Source organism: Delphinus delphis, chromosome 2 (genome assembly GCF_949987515.2).
Source record: "Delphinus delphis chromosome 2, mDelDel1.2, whole genome shotgun sequence".
Lineage (NCBI taxonomy): Eukaryota > Metazoa > Chordata > Mammalia > Artiodactyla > Delphinidae > Delphinus > Delphinus delphis.
Window position 1 is genome coordinate 66185199 of NC_082684.1, and position 23179 is coordinate 66208377.

The 23179-nt window shown below is 38.9% G+C and overlaps 1 protein-coding gene across 1 annotated transcript in view; it reads right to left on the reverse strand.

Annotated features, from left to right (window-relative positions):
- Nucleotides 1–23179, reverse strand: part of AKAP6 (A-kinase anchoring protein 6) — a 489206-nt gene that overhangs the window by 231707 nt on the left and 234320 nt on the right. Inside the window, exon 5 of the mRNA XM_060004702.1 lies at nucleotides 15951–16073. Coding sequence (XP_059860685.1) covers nucleotides 15951–16073 — 123 coding nt within the window. The remainder of the gene's footprint in view (nucleotides 1–15950; nucleotides 16074–23179) is intronic.

Here is a 23179-nt window from a genome sequence, read left to right on the forward strand (position 1 = left end):
AGCAGTGCTTGGCAATGAGTGGGGCTAAAGAAAAATCATTATAGACTTTTAAAATTCATTTTCTCTATTTTCCAAATGTTCTGTGTAGCAAGTGGTACTTTGTGGCACTTACTGTTGAGGCTCTCTGAACTCCTCAAGTACAGATACCAGGTTCTCTTTGCTTTGGGGCCACCACCCAGCACAGGGGGCCACCCAAACACAGATGCTGCTCTCTGAGAGTCCAGAGAGCAGGGGACTGAGAGACCAGTGATCCGAGTCTTCCTTTTGTGTGCCCTTGGACAAGTCATCTAACCCTTCTGGGCTTCTGTTTCTTTACCTACAATCCAGGCATTTGGACTCAATATTTTCCATTTCTTGGACACTTCGATTTTATCTTTAAGCCACACAGTTAAGCACAGGTGGCTCAGGAGAATTTTTATTCTAAAGCAGAAAATTTTCAAAGCGGGAAAAATCCCAAAGGCCGTCTAACTATTCATCTACCCTAGGGCAGCTCTGTCCCTCCACATCCCAGGCAGATGTGTTCATTCTATTTTTAACTATCTCCAGGGAAGTTTCTTCTAACTTCTCATCCTGAGTCCGCAACGTTTCTTCTCAGGAATTTGAGAGCTCTGTGAATAGGAGCACAAGCTTCCCTCAGCTTCGGATTCTTTTGCCAAGTCATCTCTCCAGCGTAGGAGTTGGAGATCAGAAACACTGTGAGGATATGCCAACAAAATCCACACGTCCAGTCAATCACCAAGCCCTGACAATTTATTTCTCTATCCTCACCTCTCTGTATCGACTAACACTGCCTTAGATTCAGGCCCTCATCATCATCCCTTGCCAGGCTGACTTCAACAGCCTCCAGTCATGACCCCCTCAAAACTACATTTTTTTCTTTATTTGTGGCATGCCTATGAAGGTGCAGGCAATCATCCTAAGCTTGAGGGATGTGGCTGTGAGCAAGATAAATATAGTTCCTGGCCTCATAGAGCTCACAGTCTAGCGGCGGGCACAGGAGGTGGGGAATGCGTATCTTAAAAACAGGAGGCTGCAGTTGATTATATCAAGGGGACTAATGACATGGTGTGGGTGCTGGGGACAAGCATGGGCTCTGGAGCTGGACAAGTCTGGGTTCAAATCCTGGCTCCTCCATCACCCCCTGTGTAGCTCGGGGCAATCTCTTTGTACTCAGTTTCTTCAAAGGTAAAAAGGGGGATATGTCAGTGCCTATCTCATGGGGTTGCTGTGAGGATGAAATGCCTTGATACCTGTAGAACAGAGCCTGGCATATTGTAATAGCTCAATAAAAACATTTTATTACACAGAATGTTCTGTCTACAAAACAACTCTTGTTAAATGCCTCCGATGTCTTCCCCAGGTTGCAGGATAAGGTCCAGCCTCCGGCATGACCTACAGAGTCTCTGGGATCCCACTCAAGGCTGCCTCTTGGGTCCCAGGTCTGCCTTGAAATGCACCAGCTCACATCAGTCATCTTGGTCCTCTAAGATTCTGCTCTCGCTTGCACCTCTGCCTGAAAAGTCCTTTTTCCCCTCCCCTGGCTCGGCCCTGCTCATCCTTTAAAATTCATCCCACGTGTCACCCTTGCTAGCAAGTTTTCCCGGACCATCTTCCAGCCTCCTGGTTTCCCCTCCTCAGCATCCACAGTGACTGCAGAGCTCGAACCTCTACTTACTACACTGTTGTATAACTACTGATGATGGGTCTGCTTCCCACCCATGAGTTGAAAGTAGAACTTCACTTTTCATTTGTGCTTGTATCTTCAATGCCTAGGACAGTGCCTGGCACACAGCACACACCTAATAAATGTTCAAGGAGCAAATGAATGAAGACTCGTACCAAAAACCTTCCACGAAGCTTTCAAAATGCTGCCTATAGTATTTTGGGCTATATTGGTGCAATCACTCTTCACTTGGAGGTGGTTGATAAATGTCCCCAAATTTTACTCATTGAACGCCATGTAAATGAGCTGTCATGTTCCTTCGCTTACAAAATTACTTGCCAATTACACTTAGATGATCCCGGTGTAATTGCCATGTAAACTGTACCCTGGCTGAGATAGCCCAAATCATCAATTTAACTTTACCCTCTCATCATATGGTACTTACCACATAATTAAATAAATGGTCAGCCACCACCACAATTATATATCTCCCCAACAAAATGAAGTGGCTACATTTGTCATTGATTTATTGGTTACGACAATATGCAACACACCACCGTGTATAATACCAGAAGCTTTAAAAAACTGAAAGCACTATGTACTCTTGAGAAAGATGTTCCAAGTTCATGAACAAAAAGATAAGCATTATAGAAACATTGTTTTCCTTTTTTTAAAAAAGGCACTAAGATGTAAAGACAAAAACCCTTGTTCTTCCTGAGGAAACATTTTTTTTCCTGAAACCGCAGATAATAAAAACATTTCCAAGCATTCGAAAGTGAATTTAGCTCCTCAACCAAATCACAATTTCTTTCAAACAAGCAGCTGCATTTTTTTGTGGAAGGTAAATATATTTTACTAAGGCTGGCATTCTTTTTTTGATAGACTTGCTAATATCTTATTCAAGGATTAGATAGATGGGAGAGATCCTGAATGTTGATGGTGCCTCTTAGTGACCAAATTTTCATTTGCTTTTCTGCATGCTACCTCCACACCTGGCACAGGTAATCACATTGACTTCCTAGCATGGCCACATTAGGCCAAATGGATTTGCAGAGGTTCTGTCTAAAGGGACCATGTCACTTCCAGAACACACTGCTCTGAGGCCCTAATTGAAAAAGAGGTCAATTCTGGCCCAAATATCTCTCTACCTCCTGCGGTGGAATAATTGATGTGCAGCAGCCCCTACAGATGTGGAGTCACCAAGGTGATGGATGGATATAAGTATATTATTCACACGTACATCTGTTAATATACAGGTCCCAGTGCAAACATCAAGACCTAAGAATATTATGTGGATTTAGGACAATCCCTGAAGGACTCCAGTTTCATTAAAAATTTGTTTGGCAGCCTGGGGAAGATCTATTCCAACTCCCAGATGCTTCGTGCATTTGAGAGGGGGAACCAAATTGCTTTAAAAATAAATTTAATAAATTTCGTAATGTCAAGTCATTAACATCCTGTGTAGTCATACAGTCTTCATCTTTTGAAATAGTAATGTTAACCTGTGGAATTTTAACCTTTCTAATATCTGAGTTAACATTTTATTTTCCTTGTGTTTTTTGCCAAAGGGGATGAATTACACCCTGAAAGCAGAAGAAACTATCCTATTTTTTCCCTCCATAGGTGTTTTTCTTGTCACAAATATACCAGACAATACCCAGAAAGCTCTGTGACCAGAGTCCATTTTGATTTGGAAACTGTAGAGGAAATAATTTACCTTGCAGACATTCTCAGTTATTGTTTGATGATTTATAATATTAGCTATAATTTGCTGCTGTAATGGTTGTAACACTGTTTTTACAAGTGCTCATTTATTCATTTAACAGATTTGTTTAGTACTTATTATGCATGTGCAGGGCAGGGTGTCAGAGCAGACACCAAAGAGACACAAGCAGTCCCTCAAGGAGGTGACAGTCACTGGTGAATCATTAGGGCAGGGTAGGTGGGGAGAGATTCAACCTCTCTAGGAACACCCGAGATTCTCACACCACCTGTTCTCAGGGGCTCCGAGGGGTGTGCACAACTCCCTCAAAATGAACAAAGCATCCTCACTTACAACAGGTTTATGCGATCTTCACAACAACCTTCAGTAGATACGACAGGCATTTTTCTGGCTAGAGTAAAGATCTGTTTCAGGCCTGAAACTTTTATCTTAATATCATTTGTGCCAGGTGAATTGCTTCAAGATTCCAAAATTCCATGTAACACAGTAGATAAGTAAGATCTGCACATGGGTCTATACAGGGAGACAGATAGTGGGTGACAGCATCCTGGCTCAAGTGAGTTAGGTCACACACTGGCTCTTGTCCATACATGGTGTCCTTCGATCGTGCATAAACCCTATAGTACAAGGCAGTCTGCAAACTGTCTCTTCAGTGTTTAGCATGCCACCACCCTAAATAGCAAGTGCTCAATAAATCCAGTATTTCTCTGTCATTCTACTTTAAAACAGTCATCACATTCTAAAGAAAAAGAATAAAGTAATAAATCGGTAAAATGTCTGGGTGACAGCAATTTTTATCTTTTTAAAATTATTTTATTTATTTTTTTATACAGCAGGCTCTTATTAGTTATCCATTTTATGCATATTAGTGTATACATGTCAATCCCAATCTCCAAATTCATCACACCACCGCCACTTTCCCCTCTTGGTGTCCATACGTTTGTCCTCTACATCGGTGTCTCTATTTCTGCCCTGCAAACTGGTTCATCTGTACCATTTTTCTAGGCTCCACATATGTGCGTTAATATACGATATTTGTATTTCTCTTTCTGACTTACTTCACTCCGTACGACAGTCCCTAGATCTATCCACGTCTCTACAAATGACCCAATTTCGTTCCTTTTTATGGCTACGTAATATTCAATTGTATGTATGAACCACATCTTCTTTATCCATTTGTCTGTCGATGGGCATTTAGGTTGCTTCCATGACCTGGCTACTATAAATAGTGCTGCAATGAATATTGGGGTGAATGTGTCTTTTTGAATTATGGTTTTCTCAGGGTATATGCCCAGGAGTGGGATTGCTGGGTCATAAGGTAAATCTATTTTTAGTTTTTTAAGGAACCTCCACACTGTTCTCCATGGTGGTTGTATCAATTTACATTCCCACCAACAGTGCAAGAGGGTTCCCTTTACTGCATACTCTCTCCAGCATTTGTTGTTTGTAGATTTTCTGATGATGCCCATCCTAACTGGTGTGAGCTGATACTTCACTGTAGTTTTGATTAGCATTTCTCTAATAATTAGTGATGTTGAGCACGTTTTCATGTGCTTCTTGGCTACCTGTATGTCTTCTTTGAAGAAATGTCTACTTAGGTCTTCTGCCCATTTTTTCACTGGGTTGTTTGTTTTTTTAATATTGAGCTGCATGAGCTGTTTATATATTTTGGAGATTAAACCTTTGTCGGTTGATACATTTGCAAATATTTTCTCCCATTCTGAGGGTTGTCTTTTTGTCTTGTTTGTAGTTTCCTTTGCTTTGCAAAAGCTTTTAAGTTTCATTAGGTCTCATTGGTTTATTTTTGTTTTTATTCCCGTTACTCTAGGAGGTGGACTGAAAAAGATCTTGCTGTGATTTATGTCAAAGAGTGTTCTTGCTGTCTTTTCCCCTAAGTGTTTTATAGTGTCTGGTCTTACATTTAGGTCTTGAATCCATTTTGAGTTTACTTTTGTGTATGGTGTTAGGGAGTGTTCTAATTTCATTATTTTACATGTAGCTGTCCAGGTTTCCCAGCACCACTTATTGAGGAGACTGTCTTTTCTCCATTGTATATCCTTGCCTCCTTTGTCATAGATTAGGTGACCATAGGTGCGTGGGTTTATATCTGGACTTTCTATCCTGTTCCATTGATCTATATTTCTGTTTTTGTACCAGTACCATATTGTCTTGATTACTGTAGCTTTGTAGTATAGTCTGAAGTCAGGGAGTCTGATTCCTCCAGCTCTGTTTTTTTCCCTAAAGACAGCTTTGGCTATTCAGTGTCTTTTGTGTCTCCATACAAATTTTAAGATTTTTTGTTCTAGTTCTGTGAAAAATGCCATTGGTAATTTGATAGGGATTGCATTGAATCTGTAGACTGCTTTGGGTAATATAGTCATTTTCACAATATTGATTCTTCCAATCCAAGAACATGGTATACCTCTCCATCTGTTTCTATCATCTTTAATTTCTTTCACCAGTGTCTTATAGTTTTCTGCATACAGGTCTTTTGTCTCTTTAAGTAGGTTTATTCCTAGGTATTTTATTCTTTTTGTTGCAACAGTAAATGGCAGTGTTTCCTTAATTTCTCTTTCAGATTTTTCATCATTAGTGTATAGGAATGCAAGAGATTTCTGTGCATTAATTTTGTATCCTGCTAGTTCACCAAATTCATTGATTAGCTCTAGTAGTTTTCTGGTAGCATCTTTAGGATTCTCTATGTATAGTATCATGTCATCTGCAAACAGTGGCAGTTTTACTTCTTCTTTTCCAATTTGTATACTTTTATTTCTTTTTCTTCTCTGATTGCTGTGGCTAGGACTTCCAAAACTATGTTGCATAACAGTGGTGAGAGTAGACATCCTTGTCTTATTCTTGATCTTAGAGGAAATGGTTTCAGTTTTTCACCATTGAGAATGATGTTTGCTGTGAGTTTGTCGTATATGGCCTTTATTATGTTGAGGGAGGTTCTCTGTATGCCCACTTTTTGGAGAGTTTTAATCATAAATGGGTGTTGAATTTTGTCAAAAGGTCTTTCTGCATCTATTGAGATGATCAAATTGTTAATATGGTTTATCACATTAAGTGAACTGTGTATATTGAAGAATCCTTGCATCCCTAGGATAAATCCCACTTGATCATGGTGTATGATTCTTTTAATGTGTTATTGGATTCTGTTTGCTACTATTCTGTTGAGGATTTTTGTATCTATATTCGTCAGTGATATTGGTCTTTAATTTTCTTTTTTTGTAGTATCTTTGTCTGGTTTTGGTATCAGGGTGATGGTGGCCTCATAGAATAAGTTTGGGAGTGTTCCTTCCTCTACAATTTTTTGGAAGAGTTTGAAAGGACGGGTGTTAGCTCTTCTCTAAATGTTTGATAGAATTCACCTGTGAAGCCATCTGGTCCTGGACTTTTGTTTGTTGGAAGATTTTTAATCACAGTTTCCATTTCATTACTTGTGGTTGGTCTGTTCGTATTTTCTATTTCTTCTTGGTTCAGTCTTGGAAGGTTATACCTTTCTAAGAATTTGTCCATTTCTTCCAGGTTGTCCATTTTATTGGCATAGAGTTGCTTGTAGTAGTCTCTTAGGATGTTTTGTATTTCTGCTGTGTCTGTTGTAACGTCTCCTTTTTCATTCCTAATTTTATTGATTTGAGTCCTTTCCCTCTTTTTCTTGATGACTCTGGCTAATGGTTTATCAATTTTGTTTATCTTCTCAAAGAACCAGCTTTTTGTTTTATTGTTCTTTGCTATTGTTTTCTGTGTTTCTATTTCATTTATTTCTGCTCTGATCTTTATGATTTCTTTCCTTCTACTAACTTTGCTTTAGTTTGTTCTTCTTTCTCTAGTTCCTTTAGGTGTAAGGTTAGATTGTTTATTTGAGATTTTTCTTGTTTATTGAGGTAGGCTTGTATTGCTATAAACTTCCCTCTAGAACTGCTTTTGCTGCTTCCCATAGGTTTTGGATCGTCATGTTTTGTCATTTGTCTCTAGACATTTTTTTATTTCCTCTTTGATTTCTTCAGCAATCTCTTGGTTATGTAATAACATATTGTTTAGCCTCCATGTGTTTGTGTTTTTTACGTTTTTTTCCCTGTAATTGATTTCTAATCTCATAGTGTTGTGGTCAGAAAAGATGCTTGATACGATTTCAACTTTCTTAAATTTACTAGGGCTTGATTTGTGACCCAAGATGTGATCTATCCTGGAGAATGTTCTGTTTGCACTTGAGAAGAAAGATTAATCTTCTGTTTTTAGATGGAATGTCCTATAAATATCAATAAAGTCCATCTTGTTTAATGTGTCATTTAAAGCTTGTGCTTCCTTATTAATTTTCTGTCTGGATGATCTGTCCATTGGTGTAAGCGAGCTGTTAAAGTCCTCCACTGTTATTGTGTTACTGTCGATTTCCTCTTTTATAGCTATTAGCAGTTGCCTTATGTATTGAGGTATTCCTACGTTGGGTGCATATATAATTGTTATATCTTCTTCTTAGATTTATCCCTTGATCATTATGTAGTGTCCTTCCTTGTCTCTTGTAACATTCTTTATTTTAAAGTCTGTTTTATCTGATATGAGTAATGCTACTCCAGCTTTCCCTTGATTTCCATTTGCATGGAATAACTTTTTCCATCCCCTCACTTTCAGTCTGTATGTGTCCCTAGGTCGGAAGTGGGTCCCTTGTAGACAGCATATATATGGGTCTTGTTTTTGTATCCATTCAGCGAGCTTGTGTCTTTTGGTTGGAGCATTTAATCCATTCATGTTTAAGGTAATTATCAATATGTATGTTCCTATTACCATTTTCTTACTTGTTTTGGGTTTGTTTTTGTAGGTCCTTTTCTTCTCTTGTGTTTCCCACTTAGAGAAGTTCCTTTAGCATTTGTTGTAGAGTTGGTTTGGTGTTGCTGAAATCTCTTAGCTTTTGCTTGTCTGTAAAACTTTTGATTTCTCCGTCGAATCTCAATGAGATCCTTGCCGAGTAGAGTAATCTTGGTTGCAGGTTCTTCCCTTTCTTCACTTCAAATATATCATGCCTCTCTCTTCTGGCTTGTAGAGTTCCTGCTGAGAAATCAGCTGTTAACCTTATGGGAGTTCCCTTGTATGTTATTCGTCGTTTTACCCTTGTTGCTTTCATTAATTTTTCTTTGTCTTTAATTTTTGTCAATTTGATTACTATGTGTCTCGGTATGTTTCTCCTTGGATTTATCCTGCCTAGGACTCTTTGTGCTTCCTGGACTTGGGTGGCTATTTCCCTTCCCTTGTTTGGGAAGTTTTCAACTATAATCTCTTCAAATATTTTCTTGGGTCCTTTCTCTCTCTCTTCTCCTTCTGGGACCCTCTACCGTGCGAATGTTGTTGCATTTATTGTTGCCCCAGAAGTCTCTTAGGCTGTCTTCATTTCTTTTCATTCTTTTTTCTTTATTCTATTCTGCGGCAGTGAATTCCACCATTCTGTCTTCCAGGTCACTTATCCGTTCTTCTGCCTCAGTTATTCTGCTATTAATTCCTTCTACTGTATTTTTCATTTCAGTTAATGTACTGTTCATCTCTGTTTGTTTGTTCTTTAATTCTTCTAGTGTTTCTTTTTTAATTCTTCTAGGTCTGTGTTAAACATTTCTTGCATCCTCTCGATCTTTGCCCCTATTCTTTTTCCAAGGTCCTGGATCATTTTCACTATCATTATTCTGAATTCTTTTTCTGGAAGGTTTCCTATCTCCACTTCATTTAGTTGTTTTTCTGGGGTTTTATCTTGTTCCTTCATCTGGTTCATAGCCCTCTGCCTTTTCATCTTGTCTATCTTTCTGTGAATGTGGTTTTTGTTCCACAGGTTGCAGGATTGTAGTTCTTGCTTCTGCTGTCTGCCCTCTTGTGGATGAGGCTATCTATCTAAGAGGCTTGTGCAAGTTTCCTGATGGAAGGGACTGGTGGTGGGTAGAGCTGGGTGTTGCTCTGGTGGGCAGAGCTCAGTAAAACTTTAATCTGCTTCTCTGCTGATGGGTGGGGCTGGGTTCCCTCCATGTTAGTTGTTTGGCTTGAGGCGACCCAACACTGGAGGCTACCCAACTCTTTGGTGGGGCTAATGGCAGACTCTGGGAGGGCTCATGCCAAGGAGTACTTCCCAGAACTTCCGTTGCCAGTATCCTTGTCCTCACAGTGAGCCACAGTCACCCCCGCCTCTGCAGGAGACCCTCCAACACTAGCAGGTAGGGCTGGTTCAGTCTCCTCTGGGGTCACTGCTTCTTCCCCTGGGTCCCAATGCACACACTACTTGGTGTATGCCCTCCAAGAGTGGAGTCTCTGTTTCCCCCAGTCCTGTAGAAGTCCTGTAATCAAATCCCACTATCCTTCAAAGTCTGATTCTCTAGGAATTCTTCCTCCTGTTGCCGGACCCCCAGGTTGGGAAGCCTGATGTGGGGCTCAGAACCTTCACTCCAGTGGGTGGACTTCTGTGGCATAAGTGTTCTCCAGTTTGTGAGTCACCCACCCAGCAGTTATGGGATTTTATTTTATTGTGATGCGCCCCTCCTACCATCTCATTGTGGCTTCTCCTTTGTCTTTGGATGTGGGATATCTTTTTTGGTGAGTTCCAGTGTCTTCCTGTTGATGATTGTTCAGCTGTTAGTTGTGATTCCGGTGCTCTCGCAAGAGGGAGTTAGTGCACATCCTTCTACTCCGCCACCTTGAACCAATCTCCGACAGCAATTTTTAAAATGATGGGAACAAGAGTCTCAAAATTGAGTCAGGCAAAAAGTATGTTCCCAGGTGCTTGGAACAGTTCAGGGATCCTTTTTAACTGAAAAGGGAAGACAACACTATTTGTCTCCTTGATGCACAGAATAAGTTATATGAGCAAAAGAATGTGGTCCAGGACTTTCACATGTCCAAGATGAGCCTCCTCTCCCCAGGCATCAACCTCAAAATGCCTAAGTGCTATAAATTTCCAGCAGATCTTTCCATCCACAAGCTACCAAAGTAAGTAACTCAAGGCTGGGAGTCGAGTATCTCAAATCCCTCAAACAGAAGTAATGCTTCTCCCTGCTAAACTCTCAGCTACTCACCTTAAACTGACAGGAATCAAGGGTGACAAGCAAATGGAACTTCAAAGCTCCTATGAGGCCACCAGCCCTACTCAGCAAGGCTGAGGGGAGGTGGCAGCCAAATTGAGACAGCTCAGGCTTTTGAAGCGCGATCGAGTGTCTGTTGTTAACTGAAGAGTACAGGCATGTGGTAGCTGCTCGTGTTGTGAAGCTCAGCTTTCTTGGGCCAGAGCTGCCTGTCCTCTCAGCAGAGGAGGGTAGGCAGGGAGAGGTGGGCACCGGAAAGTGGGAAAACGGAGAGCCTGTCATCTCTTCACTTCAAGCAATGAGAAATGGAACACAGGTAGACACAGAAGGGCAAGCAAAAGAAACACAGCTGAATGTATTTTGGGAAATTTTCTGGTATGACTAAAAACTTTGTGAGAAGTATATTGTTTTTCTTATGATACAAATGAAAGCTATTTTAAAAAAATGATATAAATACCTAAATATACATGGCAGGAAGACATCTGTACTGAACTTTTGTTAGCCAGTCATATTATTAGTTTAATTCAGTCTGTTTTTATAAGTACTTAGAGTAATGACACAATAAGGAATGAGGAAAAAATTTCAGACCCTTCAAGGGCAGATTGTTATACTCCAATCCATTTTCCATTATGCCCATTGTTATTCTCTCATTTAAGCCATGGATTTATCCAGTTAATCTATGGCAAGCTGACCCTCCCCCCATGGAATTTACAGTTGATTCTTGTCACTCTCCTGTTTTAAAATAAAATCAAACCTTCAATGAGTCCCCTTTGCCCTCAGAGAAAAGTTCAATCCATTAAAAGGACATTCAATCTCTTTTACCACCCAGCCCTAACCTGGAGGACACAACTTTGCCTCAGCCACACCAGATGGCTCACCCCACCTCCCTTACTTGCCCATAAAATTTCCTCCCATCTCCTCTCCTCCCCTCTTTATCCAACAAATCATATATGGCCTGTGAGGTCTACATCAAATTACCTCTCTGAGCCTTCCCTACTCTGAGGAAGAACCAATAAAACTTTGTTCTGTGCTCCAAACAGTACTTTGCTTATCCTACAAGAAGTTAACTGCTCAAAATTATATTACATTCATCATTTATGGGTCCAAAGATGACTACATTTATTCTATGGTCATCTCCCTTAGATTGCAAATCCCTAGAAGAAAGAAGCGAAACTCATTCATCATGTATTCCTAACACATAAACAACTGCCTGGCACTCGCAGGTGCTTAACATATATGAACTCATCATCACCATTTCCCCCATGTTTTCTCATTTATCAAATTGAATTAAGAATGTTGTTTTTCCAAGGCTATTTCTATGTGGTTGGTTAATGTTTGCCCAACATGACATGGTGCTACCTATGCAAATTTATCTCCCAAGTTTAAGCCAGGCCTTTATGCTTGGCTCTTTTTCCTAATTATCGCACAGATGTCTGGTGTCAGTTTGACTTTGCTTTCTCCTACTAGATACTCTGATTGGCTACAGATTTAAAAAAAAAACTTCTGCTTTGTTTTCCTGCAATTGATTGCATATGATGTGGTACCATTTTGTGAATTAGGCATGGATAAAAACTATTTGGGAGATGACAGTTATCTTTTCGGAAGCAAACGGACATGAAATGTAATCTCTTGAGGCAGAAGTTGCTGTCATGCTCTGCTGCTTTACTCTTCAGCAGTCTAACTCTGAAGATAATATAAATTCTTTCAAAGGAAAAAAATCTAAATAGTCTGCAAAGAACTATTTATGATGCTTCTACTTACATGTAATTTTTGGTGACTTTTGCTTCTTTAGCCAATAAAAATGGTGGTGAGGGAAACAACCTTAGTGTCCACCATCAGTTGAATGGGTAATCAAATTGTGCTATAACTATGCAATGGAATACTATTCAGCAATAAAAATGAATGAACAATTGGAACATACAACATCAAAATAAGTATGCTGGGTGAAAGAAACCAGACCAAAGAAGAAAAAAATAGAGAGAGAAAGAAAACATGTTGTTTGATTCCATTTATGCAAAATTCTAGAAAGTACAATCTAACAGTGATGGAAAGTAGACCCTTGATTACTTAGGGATGAAGGAAAGGCTGAGAGGGAAGGGAGGGAGCAATTACAAAGGGTCATGAAGAGGCTTTTGGAGGTGATGGATATGTTCACCACCTTGACTGTGGTGACGGTTTCATGGGTGTATACATTTGTCAAAACTTGCGAAATTGTTTACGTTAAGTATATACAATTTAGTATGCCAATTATACCTCAATGAAGCTGTTAAAAAAGTGGACAGAGGTGAAGAAGAAGGGAATCCATTCAAGAACATATGTATACAATGCTATTTTAAAAGTGGTTTTCAAAGAGCAATGTTCAATATGCTCAATACTTGCAAAATTCAAACATTTTCCTGCAAATGTCATTTTCTAAAAAGATAGGAATTGTATTTTTGAAGGAGCAGCCAGGTTGCAAGCAGATGATTAATTATCATGGAAAATCATTGATGTATCATCGCAATTTCACAGTATTTCTTACAGTTAGAATAAAGCTCCTTCATATCTCTCATAAAGGTATTGTGAAGGTTTAATTGATTTGTGTTGGTGAAAACCCTTGGTTACTGTTATGGAAAAGAATTGAATTAAGTATCAAAATATAAATGTACAAATTTTGCTATTGTTTATTTGCTTTTGTTTATAATAAATATTGCAGGGTGCCAACTATTCTAACACATTATTAACTCAGGGGAGACACCAGACTCAGAGGCTTGTACATCTGTTGGTTTAATGTTTAAAATATAGACTCGATAGAGATGTTTAATGAAACTCATGTACCTAAGTCTACATACTAGATAATCTTGCAAATAAATACCTCTTGCCCACTCATTAAGGAGCAGTAATGACTTATGCAGTGTGAACTAAGAAATATAAATCTCTAGACTCAGTTGTATACTTTCTTTATGGAAAGATAGATATTTTTTGCCTTCTTTGGAGAAGAATAACTTAATATTAACTCAGCACCACAGTAAGGAAATACAATAAAAAATATAAATGACAATATTGCTCAGGAGATATGTAGAGAGACATTGTGCTCAGATAGACAGTAACTCAGAGTTTGTTTGAAAGATGTTTAAACAACAGGCTGTATCTAGACTAGCAGACACAGCATGCAGTAGAACAGTGACTCAATAATTGTCTTTAAGTATCATTCAATGGCAATCCACACACAGTAGGTCTTCAGTAACTGTTAAACAGTATTATTCATAATTTCAGCCCCTGAGATTGTGAGTTAACAACAGTGAACAAATCTGGAGATTACAGTCCCTCACTATTCACAAAGCAGAGGTAAAGATGTTCCCATGTTATCTCTAGCCCAACTAATACAGACATGATGGTGGAGAAAATTCATTCAAGGAAGTGTTGACCATTAGGCGGGAACAAGGTTATTCTTTAAGAGATAAACATTTTAAGAAGGGCTGTTTGTTGTGGATCTGAGGTAGAGATCCACAGCAAAGGGGATAATGATTTTCACATCCTGGCCGAGAATGCCATTATGAGGCAGGTACTGGATACTTGCCATTCATTACGTCTGTAAAGAGTTCCACAATTTACAGGACTAGAATACAGTCATCACAAGCCACATGTGGCAATTTAAATGCAAACATAAGTTAATTACAGTTAGAAAATTCATTTCCTCAGTTGCTCTAGCCACATTTCAAGTGCTCAGTAGATAGGTGTGGTTAGTTATTGCACACTGGATGTGCAATATAGAATATTTCATCATCACAGAAAGTTCTAATGGATAGTGTTGGGCTAGAATGAGACAGAGGCCAACACAGGGATGCTAAGTAAAGAATTGTGTAGTACGGATTTGAGACCAGGAGTGCACGTTGGTTACAAAGAGGTTGTGTCACTCAACTCCCAAAGAGAGGAGAGATCTTCATTCATATTCTCCTAGCCTGGCTTTCATTTCAATAAATAGTCTAGTGTTAAAGTGCCCTTTGTGTCCCCATGCCCTCTGGGACCTCAAAAACAAAATGTGTGTTTTCCATAAAATATTAAATCAAGAGAAATTAAGACAGCACACTTAATGTGAAATAAAGTTCATATACTCCTGTTTAAACACAGATTAGAATTTCTGTCAGAACAATGCCAGTGAAAAGTTGACATTCTAATTAATACAATTTACTTTATAAAGCATTGAATATCTTTATCTTGCTATTATGAAATGCCCTCTTTAAAAAAAAAAAATCAAGGCTCTACTCAACAGGGAATTGAATGCTAAGGGCAGTATTTAAAAACCCACGTACAAGAGAGGTGGTTAGGGTCACTGGCGTTTTTACACACCATCAACCCAGGTCTCTAAAAACAGAAGCATCCTCTACCAGTATTGTGATTTTTTTTTTAATCTTTCACAAGACCATCTGCATGCAGCAATAGGATTTTGAGGCTGTTTTTCTTACAATGATATAAAATACACTGGAAAACACAAGCAGCAAAAAACTAAAACATCCTCTCTGTCTTCCCCCTCTTCTCTCCTTCTCTCTTCTCCCTCTCTCTCCTTCTCTCATTTAATATCACAGGGAACCGTTCTGGAACCCTGTGAACTAACATACATGCAGGACTCCCACACACTGTTTACTCAATCCAAATTCTGAGTATGTAAGAGGGGCAGAAAATCAGCCCCACAGTTGGGTACCCAAGGATTCGTGTTCATTGCCTTTGTCGATTTTATGCTATCAGTGAAAGGAATAAAGATGAGATCCTTAAAGCTTGAATTTTCATTTCCTATGACAACGTGCTTTTTCTTCATGCTTTATCACACTCGACTACTTGGTTTCCACCCCTTCATAATTGATATTGGCCATTTGAAGCATTCAGTAAAAACCTCATGAGGTTCATCAAATGTCCCCCAGTCTATAATTCTTGCTTCTAACATATTCAGAAGCATATTCATCCAAGTGTTTTCTACTTCCTCTCCATGGATTTCCCTGTGCACAGGGACCAGTGTAATGACAGTTGTATTAATTATATGCTGAAAAACCCACATAGCAGCAAAAATGATGGAGATCATCGTTTTAAATATTTTATTAAAATAACCCAATGTAGAACAGATAAAGTAGACTCTCTTGATAATGAGAGGTTCATTAATTTTACAAGAATTCTGGAAAACTTAGAATGGTCATCAAAATTACCTCTTTCATTTTTTCTTTTTAAGAAGAGGAAAACCTTCAATTGTCACTTTAGAGAGCAAAGGTCTAGTAAAATTTTCTAAGGTATATTTTTAAATAATTACTTACCTTTACGGAAAAAGTTTTGAAAAAATAGCTTGAAATATGAAGGATTTAGATTTCATAGTATTACTTGAAATGCCTGTAAATTTTCAGCTTCTGCAGTTTACCCCATTAAAACTTGGTTTATTAGCATATAATGACTTCTGATAAGTAAAACTGATATTCTCCATAAACAAACAAGTAGCACATTAAAATCCTTCCCTAACTAACAGCAAGAGCAGCATAATCTTGCCTACCAAGTGTGTCTCCAGGTACAGTTTAAGGCCATCCATCTCTGCTTTGGGAGGTGTCCAATTCTCAGTGGTTTCCATGGCTTCGTTTAACCATTGAATAAATTCATCCAGCTTGTTTACGAACCCCTTGTGACAGAAAAGAGGAAAAAAGGACAAGAAAAGCATGTTAACTGGTTATTTTTTAAAGCCAACCTTAAAAATTCCAAACCTTGTTGATGGTAAAATTGATACCATTGCACTCCCATCCTATTTCCATGTTGTACAACAAAATTCCCACCATTCTTGCCACTGAAATCTATTAAAATGGAAAGAAACTGTCCATGACTCCCTCTTAGTTTTTTCCTAGGAACACTTTTTTTTGAGGAATTTGGATTGGACTGCAGGGTGTCATTGGAAAGGTGACCTCAAATCATCAAAACATTTCTGGGTGTCTGGCAAGCGCTCCCTCAACAAAAAATCAGTTCAGGTCTGCTAGGAACACTCATTGGCTTTGGGGGATAAAAGTACTCCTATAAAGATGGTGTTCTTTACTCAGAAGCCCATGGAGTTGAGGTGTCTTAATTGAACTAGAAATCTATTTTTAAATTACAAAAGTGTTTAAAGGGACTTGGATGAGTGATGAGTTCTACTAACAGCCCAAATGTCTGTTACTGAATCTGGGTTCTAAGAAGCAAGGAAAGGTAGAGGACCAATGAACAAATGTAAACGCCTGACTCTGGGTGTGTCCTGGACATAAAAAAAAATATTCTTGGTTAAGAAGCACAATTCACAACAATCTTGCAAGTTTTCAAATAGTGGTTATAAAAATTTATTGACCATTTAAAAGAACACATCTGTGGAAACTGAAAATATTTTGAAAAAATGAAAGCCCAGCTGTGAACCTTAGGGGAAGGAAACGGGGCTGGGTACCTGCTTGCCATGGCTGGGTAAACAGCACCACCTGGAGGTCGAAAGGAGAAAGGACAGGCTTCTACAGGTAAACTCATTGAGATGGCTTGAGAACTATTTCCCTATTGAACTTAACCCATTTTTCAGATTTACCTTTTGATTAATTTTAATTAATATTTTAATGCTCAAATTGTGAGTTAACTTGTAATAAAAAGCTAGACACTCCTCTCTATCAGGGGGAATCTTAGCTTTCCACCTCCCCTCCTGCTTACATGTGTAGCCACAAAAATATAAACAGAAATCATGAAAGCAAATGAAACAGAAGTCCATCCGATTCTTGATACCTTTGTCACCTGCTATTTCTCCACCTCTCCCAGCCCCTTTCTGTGTGTACTGTCACCAGTATTCTGTGTAGTGGACAGTGTACTGACTACTATCCCCATATCACGAGACGGTTATTCTTAGAGAAACCAAGTAGTCTCCACTCTATATACCGAACCATGCAATGTGCAGGAGAATTCACATTTGGATGCAGACAACAAATATTTGATGCTCATTTTCAGAAGCTCTGCTAAAGGCTTTGTGGTGTGAATGAAGGAAAATGAGGCTGACATAAGTAACAACATAGGAAAATGAGAAAAAAATACAAAATTTTACTTATTTTGTAATATAAATCAAATCCTAGTACAAGAGATATATTGGTCACTCATTCATTCTTTTAACAAATATTTATTAAGCACCTACTCTGTGTAAAGCACACTGTTGGACATTACTGGGAATAAAATGATAAATATCACTGAAGTAAAAATTTCAGCTGAAATAAAGCATGTCTAAGCACTGGCCTACTGAATTCAGGTAATTTTAATCATTAGAAAAAGTTTTACAAGCAATAAAGAGTTGGGACACGCTCCCGGATTTTCCTGTGAAATGTACTCTGTCCATATCAGAATTGTCTATACCCAAATTTGTTTCTATTTTTAGTATTTGACCTGTCTGTTTCTCTAATATTCTGAGTTCCCATGTACTTACCTGGAGAGTCAAAGACAACTATAAAAATCACATTTTCTTCACGGCACTATCCAATGTTGCACTACATAAAAAGCACATTTGACACACGTTCGACTCACTGCTACAGGCTGAATTACAAACCTTTGAAAGGCCACATTTTAGCCTTCGTCATTCAGACTCCTGTATCTCATCTGTTCAGTCTCTCTCCTGTCACTTTCTACCACTGGTGTCCTTCTTGTCCCTTTTTGCCCCTCTTCCATTACCTTTCTCTGACTCCCTGCAGAGCTCTCCAGGGGCACACTGAGGGTGACCAGTCCACAGGTCCCAGTCCTCTTGGGCTACCCCCTTAATTGTTTCCTCCTCGGTGGGCCCCTTGCCATACTCATATTTGATACATGTTCTGAGAGCCTGATGATTGGAGCCAAGCCAGGATTCAACCCCTGGAAGAAACCTTGGTCATCCAACTTGGGAGAAAATGGAACAGCCGTTAGCCTGTTACTACCATCAGTGGACAGCACACTTCCCACTTCCAAATCATTTGCTGGAGGAATCAAATCATTTGCATTTTGAAAGTTCCTTAATGAGGTGCTTTTAAAAAATCTTACTCTTAAACTTTCTAGAGCATCAATCTCTTTAAAGACTAAGAAGCACAGTGCAAGTGTATGTAAAGGTACACTTTCAGGTTTGTGAAAAATAATTTGCTAGAGCCCTCAGCTGGTTAACACACATTTGAAGATTATATTTGCAAGGAAAATATTAGGTTAGTCTTGCAAACAGCTACACTCTCATAACAGGTTAAGTACCCATTACTGAACCCTCCTGCGCTATCGGTAGGAATGTAAACTGGTGCAGCCATTATGAAAACCAGTAGGGAGGTCCCTTTAAAGACTAAAAAAAGAGCTAAAAATACCAATATGATCCAGCAATCCCACTCCTGGGCATATATCCAAAAAAAGAGAACTCTAATTTGAAAAGATGTATGCACCCCAACGCTCATAGCAGCATTATTTACAAAGACATGGAAGCAACCTAAGTGTCCAACGACAGATGAATGGATAAGGAAGTGGTATACACACACACACACACACACACACACACACACACACACAATGGAATACTACTCAGCCACGAAAAAGAATGAAATATTGCCATTTGCAGCAACATGGATGGACCTAGAGATAATCATAGTAAGTGAAGTAAACCAGACAAGGACAAATATTATATCACTTATATATGGAATCTAAAAAATAGCACAAATGAATCTATGTACAAAACAAACAGATTCACAGACATAGGAAACAAACTTATAGTTATCAAAGGGGAAAGGGGGGGGAGGCATAAATTGGGGGGGAGGGATAACTTAGGAGTACAGGATTAACAGATGCACACTACCATATATAAAATAAACAATAAGGATTTACTGTATAGCACAAGGAACTATATTCAATATCCGGTAATATCCTATAATGGAAAATAATCTGAAAAAACATATATGTATCTGAATCACTTTGTTGTACACCTGAAACTAACACAACGTTGTAAATCAACTATGCTTCAATTTAAAGAAGAATACTCATTATTTCTTTTATTTTCCTAACTAGTTCTCTTCTATGACAAACCTAGTCTGGTTAACTAGAAACTGTGTGGGTGATTACTGTTGCCCTTTGACAAAGCTGTCATGTGCAGCTGGGACAAAAAGGAGGGTCTTCCTTGTATCAGACATGGGACCAGGAAACAGTGACATAGTAGGAAACAAGACATGGTCCCCGCCTTACGGAGTTAAAAGCCCAGGGGTAATTTTTTTATAGAATTACATGATTTTTAGAACAAATTGAAATTGAAAACTATTTCTCTAAAAGGGGAAGTATACAACAGGAAGTAGACACTTGTCAACACAATTCTGTGAAGTGGTGCTGATTATGGTCATTTTACAGATGAGAAAACTGAGGGTCAAAGAAGGTGACTAGCCCACTGGCAGGGTTGGGACCTGAACCCATATCTCATTCCAAAGTCTATTCCTCTCAGGGTACCACGGTGCCCTCTAGAAACAGCGCTCCTAGAGACACATTATCTGACCCAGATGAGGGTGAAGAAACATTTCTTGCCACTCCCACATTCTTACCGCTGAGATAAAACTCTCTATGTTCTAAGTCCTTCTCCCTTCACATTCACTATTTTCTGTTAATTTTTCTGAAAGGGGATGGGTGATGACGTTAGACACAACAAAAACCTTTTTTTTTAAAGCAAGCAAAAAATCACTGTAAATTTCATTTCTAATTTATAGAAAATTTAAACCAAAACTTTAAGGCAGTTACATGCTTAAGTGAGCCCATTCTAACAGTGCCTTAATTACAGATGAGTCTGACTCAGTTTAATCACAGAGGAGATGGCCCCTGGTTCATCAACTATCAGGAGATAGTTTAGCCAATGGGCTCAACTGCTAATGTCCTCTCAGTATTTGTTGTTTGGATGTGTGTGTGAACATGTGTGTGTTCACCCCCAGAAGGATGTACATTTCTCAGTGGACAGAGAAATCAAGGGTGAAATCTGACCTAGTCCAGATCAAGTCAGCTGCCTTCAGAGAGGGACCTGCTGAAAATTATCAGGAAGTGAACTATTTTCACTGTATTTTTGAAAATAAAAAAGGGCAGCCTCTGCTGTTGAACTTTTTAAACCATTCAAAACAAGTATTTACCCCTTTCTTAGTATTCCAAGATTAAAGGATTCAGTGAATGACCTCATCTGAACAATGCTAGCTGAAACAATAAGTAATCCTCATAGAACATTCACTATGTGCCAGGTATTGGGCACATGGCATTGGGCATGTCTCCTTACTTCTCAGGGCCTCAGTCTTCTCATCTGTAAAATGGGGTGACAGTAGTACCCACCTCACAGGGTCTTTAAGAGACTCAAATGATCTAGTTGGGCCAGCTGATCTAGTAATTTGTCTAAGTTCCTGGCAGAAATTAGAACTTGAAGAACATTTAAATGAGGATTAGTTGTGGCAGCAGAAGAGGGTATAGTAAAAGAGAAAAAAACATGCTTATCATCAACCAATGTGGATAATGGTAAGAGAATAGCTGCTACAACCAGACGAAACTGAATTTGATTCCAGGCTCCATCCACCTCTTACTAACAGTATAAACTAAATGAGCTGCTTGATGTCTCTGAACTTCAGTTTCTTCATCTATAAGACAGGGACAGGGATATCCATTTGGGGTTTACGTGAGGATTTCAAGAGAAATTATATTTTAAAGCCTGGCTTGATAAATGATTTTTAAAAACCATTCCTAATTAACAGGTTCCAATTTGATCTTTTATGTCCAATTTGACCTTTTATATTTTCACTCAAAACTTTTGGTTATTCTCTAAGCATACAGCACTCTGCTAGGTGTCCAGGAAAGATGGAGAGAAAAGTCTTCTTACAGCCACGATATGAGAGGTGGCACCGACCACTCTGGGGGTGCAGAGGAGGGAGTCATGACTTCTGTCTCAGACCATCACATGAGGCGGTGTGGCAGGGGCAGCATCTGAACCTGCAGGCTAGCAAAGATTTCCCTACCTCCTTATTCCACCAGCAAGTCCGAAGGGGATCACATTTCTCTATTACACAACTACAAGTTTAAGAATAATCTGGCTTAATTTTTCAAAACAGGACCCATGCTTTGGAGCCAGTCTTTACATTAGTAATGGTTGCCAATGAGTAATCGCAATCCTCTCACCCTACCCACAAGGAAGCTTAATTTAGGCTCTGACGGCTGGTAAAATTAGAACTCCCCTTAGAAGCAAACTTATGCATTGAGGTTTTATATGTACATCTACCAACGTATATATTTCATCTTCCATTTTTGCTTAATTCTTATACACCGAATTCCTACATGAAATGACTAATTAAGCTTTTTACACAATAGCACTCAAGTGTAATGCACCTTTCCTAACCGCATATCAGTGTACTTACTGTGCCGCCAAGACACAGAGGCTCAAGGTAAAATCAAAGCGAGTTAAAAGTGGTACTTTGGACTCAACCAACTCACACATTTACCCACATCCTTACCTATAAAATGCAACGCAGTACCAGTAATTGACAGAAGGGAGGGTACGGTGTGTACTCTTAGAAGAAAGACTGAAGAGAAGATGAAATGGTTTAAGGCAGTTTTAACCCTGTTGCCACAAGAAAACTCAAATACTGAAATGTTTTATGAAATATTTAGCTTCTCTTCTAAAGGTTGAATGGAATGTCTTTAGAATTTTAAAATATTTCTGATAAAATTATCCCAGAATAAAGGCTGTCAGTTGGAAAGAGAGAATAAAAAGGGCATCGAGTGGTATTATCTAAAACTGACCAGGTGGGAAGTTCTATTCTGAACTCAGTATCATGTGGAAGGGATAAATTGAGCTGAATCCCCAATTTCGTCAAACACTAATGACAGTGGTTTCAGCTGGGAAAAGAAGAGCCCAGAAAGATCCCTGACTCTCATAATGGGAAAGGGTTTCCGCCAACAAATCCAGAGGCTTTAACTTCAGTTGCTCCCTATTGATTTCTAAGAAGAAATAATCGACAATTTTAAGGGAAAAACAAGTTTGGAATGCATATCATCAAAGTCTAATAAAAATAGGAATGAATAAAAGAATTGGGAATAAACTGGAACTAATAATAATATTAACTGAGTACCAATGATATGCCAGGCACTTATGTTATACTTACAACTACTCTATGCTGTAAGAGTCCCACGCTCTCCATTTTACAGAGGAGAAACCTGAAGGACAGACAAGCTCGAATACTTAGCGGCTGTCAGCAGTGAAGCTGGGGATTCTCCCACACAGCTTTGCTCACTGGCTCTGTGTAAGACCTTGTTTCAAGCACCCCCAATCCTCCAGAGGCACTGGATGAGCATATCAGATCATCTTTATCTGCCTCTATATCCCAAACAAGGATCTAAGATGCTCACACTTTAGAGTTTAGGATTATGATCATTTAATAGTTTACTTATAGGTATTTTCTATCCAGTATTATAAATAACAGTACTAAACATCTGGGTGCTGACTATCTACCAACTATTCTTCTGATAATTTATGTAGTCCTTTAATCTGCATAAATTTCTCTACTGTACAGAGGAAGAGGCTGAGCATAGAGGAGTTATACAATTTATTCAAGGTCATAAAGCCATTAAATAGCTCTTAAGTAGTTTTGCTCCAGGGCTCAAGCTCTGAACTGCTCCACCACACCATCTTTCTCAGCAGACTCACCCTGAGATTCACAGAGAAAAACAAAGGACAGAAACATCCACTGTTGTCCATTCTTACTTCCCAAGTCTCTGTGAGAAGCCCAGCCTGTG